This window comes from Calliphora vicina, chromosome 4 (assembly GCF_958450345.1).
Source record: "Calliphora vicina chromosome 4, idCalVici1.1, whole genome shotgun sequence".
NCBI classification, from domain to species: Eukaryota; Metazoa; Arthropoda; class Insecta; order Diptera; family Calliphoridae; genus Calliphora; species Calliphora vicina.
In genome coordinates, this window is record NC_088783.1 from 91260947 (window position 1) to 91266386 (window position 5440).

Consider the following 5440-nt stretch of genomic DNA (forward strand, 5'->3'; position numbering starts at 1 on the left):
TTTGGACTATTGCGAACATTAAAAAAAAATAGCCAAATCGGTCCAGGCGTTCTGCGATTTTAGATATATTGTAAAAAAATTGAGCGTGGTCAACCTTATTGGATTACTGCGAACATTAAAAAATATTGCCAAATCGGTGCAGCCGTTTTCCGATTTTAGATAAATTGAAAAAGTGGGCGTGGTCAATTTTTATTTCCGTAAAAACTGAAGTTGAACTATGACGAACATTTTAAAAAACAATTCGTCCAAATCGTATTTTTACACTAAAAGGGACAATTCTAGACGTGAGCATCTATAAAAATCGGAAATCGATTTTATAAAATCACCCTAATATAGATATATTGGCCGACTTCATAAACGCAGTAATGCAAAGCAAAGCAATACTTTGTGACATTCATGAACGCATAAATGTTTTGTAAAAAATCATAAATAAAAACAGTTTGACAGATGCTGCGCATTGACAAGCATTGCCAAAAAATAATGAACTTGCGAAATTGCCAAAACAAAATCTATTGTGTTTATGAACACTATGCATTGCAGTGTTGCTTTGCAAAATGCGTTTATGAAGTCGGCATTGTTTCTGCCTTTAATGTCTAGGCCTTACAATAAATAATTAAATCTTATAACTAAAACAATTATTGTTCTCTCAGTGGATGAGTGGTAAATCAGCTCCACGCAGCCTTAATGCAAGTAGCCTTGCGAGCGGATTCGGATGATGTAATTTTGAGAAATAGCTTCACTAGTTTTTCTAAATTCATCCTTGACTAAAGAAGCTCCCGTCATGGTTCTAAAAATGTTGGATTGTACTCTCTTTATGAGATCTATACTGGTATTGCTTGCTGTTCTCCATAATTGGATTCCGTATGTCCAAATTGGTTTTAAGACTGTCTTATACAGGATGACTTTGCAGTTAAGGCTTAATTTCGATTGATGGTGGATTAGCCAGTGTTAATTAGAAGCTTTTAGTTTCATGTGGAGCCGCTTGGCTTCGTCTATCTAAGTGAATACCAAGGTACGCAACGTGATCAGACTGTGGGATGTTTACACTGGTGGACAACTTCCTCTACTAAGTGAAATCGTTATGTGCTTACTTTTGATATTATTTACTTTTATTCTACAATTTTTTTAACAACGTCTCAACGCGTCTGAGAAAATTATCTAGTTTCCTAGATGCTACATTTGAACCCACATGAGAACTAAGAATTGCAGTGTCATCTGCAAAGGTGGAAATGGTTAATTCCTTGGAATCGGATGTGTATATTAGATACAGGGTTGATCCTATACACGGTTGAATACTTCCCTGACGTATACCAACATTGATCGCATAATCGCCACACTTTTGTGTGTACTAGAAGTCAAAAGCCTGGGAGAAATCTAGCATATTCGGAATCCGAATTGATGATCTGGGATAATGTTTTGACTATAGTTTAGACAAACAAGGCTAATCAGTCTGTAGGATGATGCCAAACTCCTAGCGAGCACAACGCAAAGGCCTTATCCTTTGCACTACTACTAATGGTCATGTACCATTAGATTTTCTTATCGGACTTTGACCGTCTACCGCTGGCTTAATATTATTAGCTACCTTCCAAAGGCACAAGTTTGTGTGCTTGGTACTGGTTAAACTTTCAATATAGTTTCGATTTCTGCGATCCTCTTCCGAATGAAGGCCTCATTTCAGTTCCTTACTTGTAGTGGACATCCCCTGCATAGCAGCAGAAGATCTGTTATATTTCCAATCTCTTCTAAGTATTTTATTTTCAAGGAGTCTATTAATTTCTGTATTAGAAATCTACATTTTAGGTTTAGGATGAATTTGGCACTTAGGGTGTCCAAGGCCGAAAAGATTACGAGACTTGTAGTCTCTGATACAATCGTTGATATCTTCCTCACACTGTCAGCCCAATTATGAATAAAAATTCCGCGGGAGTTTGTTCCCCGGGAGTTTTTCCCATTGAATTTGAATAGGAAAAATGAGAAAAGGGGAAAAACTCCCGGGAAATTTTTATTCATAATTAGGATGTGTATGTTAAATTCAGTGTGGATATGGCTGCTTATGGATACAAATTTACGAATAACGAACACAATTTTTCGATGCTCGAGTTTATACATCCGGGTTTGACTTTATTCAATTAATTCATATCGTTAGCTTATTACGCAAACGTAACAATAAAAAATTTCGTTATTTTGTTTCTAACTGATGATTTTTCAGTGATACGCAAAAGTGTTAAATAGCATATTAAAAAAAATTGAATATGCTATTTAAATCTACTTTTTCAATACTATTTGCTATAATACTTTGAAGATTAACATTTTTCGATGTAATCACTATAATATGGTTGCACATTTCACTGCAAAATTAAAACAAAAATTAAATTTTGAAGAAATAATAATAAAAAACTAATTTATTTAAGATTTTGAGTCATTTTGTTTTACTGCAATGAAATAAGACTGTTTTTTGTTATGTATTTAAATAATATAAAAAAAACTAGCTGAACCCGGTCCGCGTTGCTGGCCCTTACAATAATTCTGTTTATATTGCATCTCGATTTGAATATACAGTGTCGGACAAAAAAAAAGTACGGACTTCCCCAACCTGACATCGCACCCGAAACACTGAGGTGGTCATTTGACAAAGTTGTAGCAGATATCTATAAGTACAGTGGCATGATATGCCCTTAAAAAAAAAGAAACGGATGTATTTAAGGCAAATGGGATATTATATTTATGAATTTATCGTATATCCCCTACGTTTCTTTTTTTTTATTTACTCGGGAGCAAACCACATACAAAACATGAATTTTCCAAATGTAAGCCAGCAATAGTCAACGATTGGCCTTATTCTTTGTCGTTGGAAGTCTTTGGTATGCATTTTAATCTGCCACCGAATATTGTTGCCTCAATTAAATTTGGTGAACATTTTTTGACGGTCAATCGTATTCCGTTGCATAATTTTGGCGCGTTTATGTTGCAGAGAAACATTATCTGTGATCCAACCTTCAAATTTGGTATGTACCGGACATGTTACACCAAATCATTCGCTTCAGAGTACACCACTGTGAATTAAAATTTTTAGAATAATGTTAAGGAACGAAATTAAAATTAGCATTGTTTGATCGTTGGGAATGAAAAAAAGCATTTATTTCTCGAATGAAAAAATAAAAATAATTTTTTGACAATTTTTTTTTATTTGCAAAAGGCCGCCAATACAGAATATATGAATATTAACAGAAAAACAATTATAAAAATATAAAATATTTCTGGGAACTTGATTTGTTCCGAATTTTTTGAACAATCTCTTTATGTGCGATGAAGTACATTTTCATTTAAATGGATTTGGTAAAAATAGGTCAGTCAGTCGAAGTTGCCCCACTCTGTATTTATGGGATACAGTTGTTAATAGAGTTAATTTCGGATTACAATTCAATTCGTAAATTCTGAAATATATTTAGAAACTTCTGAAAAACAATTTGAAATGGTAATATTTGAAAAAAAAAATTGCGGAATGCCAATAACCCAACATTTAAGATTCGGTATTATAAATACGATAACTATCGGATTCTATAAATTATGGCAAAGTTCCCAGTCTTTTATAATCAATTTTTTCAAGTTGTACTAAAGGCTTTAATTGTTCTGCAAAAATTCTCATTTCATCGCCAATAGCGTCTTGACCATTTGGTGCTAATACTGATAATTCTACAAGATAGCTATGACAAACCGGTTCTCCGTCGTGCTGTTTTCCGGGCATTATTTTAAAGATTTTTGCAACTGTTATCTTCATACGTCCTTTTCGAAACATATACCCTTGACTAACATATTCAAAGTCAAGGCGACAGCCAAGTTCAGTTAAAAATTCGAGAATAGTAGAAGTACATCCTACATCAATACTAGATCGTACAAGTGTCGGTCTTGAACGATCCAATTCAGGTTGTCCTATATAACGCAGTTGAAAAGGTGCATCCCTATCTAGAGCTCGACGTACTCGCACACTTAATTGTTGATTTGGTTGCCTCATGCTCATACACACTTCCAAATCGTGAAACGTTTCAGGAGCTGTTTCAACATTGTCACAAAGTCCCCGAAGTCTGGAAAGTAGGAATTATAAAATAATATACATTTATGCATATAGTTAACAACCTGTGTAATAAATGGTCAACAGCAGATTCTATAATTGATCCTTGTAGTAGATACTCCTGATTTGGTATGATTTTACAAATAAGCGCCTGTGATAGACACTCTTTAGACGATGAAACCGATGTCATTCTCAAAAATAAAAAAATAATGAACAAAGGCAAATACAGAGTCCTACGCCGACTAAAATTCACGGCGGCTGACTCCAAAAACGGTCGGCGACGACTCAAAGCCGGCTATCAGCAGACTAAAGAAAAATTACTAGAATTTAAAAAAATAGAAATTTAAGAACAGAAATTCCGAAAATTTTATAAAATTAATAAAGGTAGCACATGACAAATATTTGCTTTAAAAAGAGTAACCACTTTTTAGCACAAATTTGTTTGACGTGTTTGCTCTTACAAGTGTTTTGTAAGATCAAAGTCTGCTTTTACACAGGGCAATTTTTCTTGCGCAAGTCTAGAGTTTATAGGAGAGAGAGGCAAGAAGAAAGAAGAGGGGTACACACTTGCTTGTACTGGCAAGTCTCTTCAAATTTCTTTTGTTTTCTCATTTTCAATATGGCGTCTATTAGGTTTTGCCATACAAAATTGCTCACAGACTTGCTGTGTGTTAACAGACGAGCAAGTTTAAAAGGAAATCGACGAGACTTGCAGCATCAAACAGCATCAAATAAAATAAAACTAAATTGTTTGTTTTGAATCATCCAAAGTAAAATAAGTTTTTGAAATAAATAAAAGAATTCAAATATATTTTATTTAGTGGTTACGTCTTTTTCGTCAAATATTTGTCATCTGTGACCCCACATTAACCCTAAGTCACCACGTAGCAATATTTATTGCTGAATTGTCAAATTTAATTGCGTCAATGAAATTTGCGAGTATAGGCGGCAAATTGCCATATGTAGCAATCCATTGCGCAATGATTGCTCTACTGAATGCCTGACCCTAAGTCTCCACGTAGCAATTTTTATTGCTAAGCTCAAGCAATAACGTCGGCAGAGCAACAGCAAAGTAATTGCTGATTGTTTTAGGTGGAGAAAACGTTCGTCACAAATACAAAATTTTCAAAGCGAGAAGTTCTATGAAAAACTGTGGTTTATTTTACGTTAAATGATTTTTTCACTAATTTCTTTGTTTTTTTGTTTGTTTTGGTTCTTAAATAAATTAAATATGGATGAATTAATCGCATCGAATCATAGAAAGAAGAAATTTTACATTAATGACAACTGAACTGACAGCTTATTGCTTAGCAATAATTGCTCAGACAATCAGCAGAGCAATCATTGCGCAATGGATTGCTACATATG

At 34.1% G+C, this 5440-nt stretch overlaps 1 protein-coding gene across 1 annotated transcript; it reads right to left on the reverse strand.

Annotated features, from left to right (window-relative positions):
• Positions 1-3108: 3108 nt before the first annotated feature.
• On the reverse strand, positions 3109-4299 carry MED18 (mediator complex subunit 18). Its single transcript, XM_065507474.1, has 2 exons — positions 4138-4299; positions 3109-4085 (listed from the first exon to the last, which is right to left on the reverse strand). The coding sequence occupies exons 1-2, from the start codon at positions 4260-4262 to the stop codon at positions 3569-3571; spliced, it is 642 nt and encodes a 213-aa protein (XP_065363546.1). The 5' UTR covers positions 4263-4299; the 3' UTR covers positions 3109-3568.
• Between the last annotated feature and the right edge of the window lie 1141 nt (positions 4300-5440).

What these genes read in the sequence shown, in the direction of transcription:
- MED18 (XM_065507474.1), bottom strand. Translation starts at nt 4,262, where the DNA reads ATGACATCGGTTTCATCGTCTAAAGAGTGTCTATCACAGGCGCTTATT. An exon ending in GTTGACCATTTATTACACAG is followed by an intron (nt 4,086 to 4,137) that starts GTTGTTAACTAT and finishes CCTACTTTCCAG; the next exon opens with ACTTCGGGGACTTTGTGACA.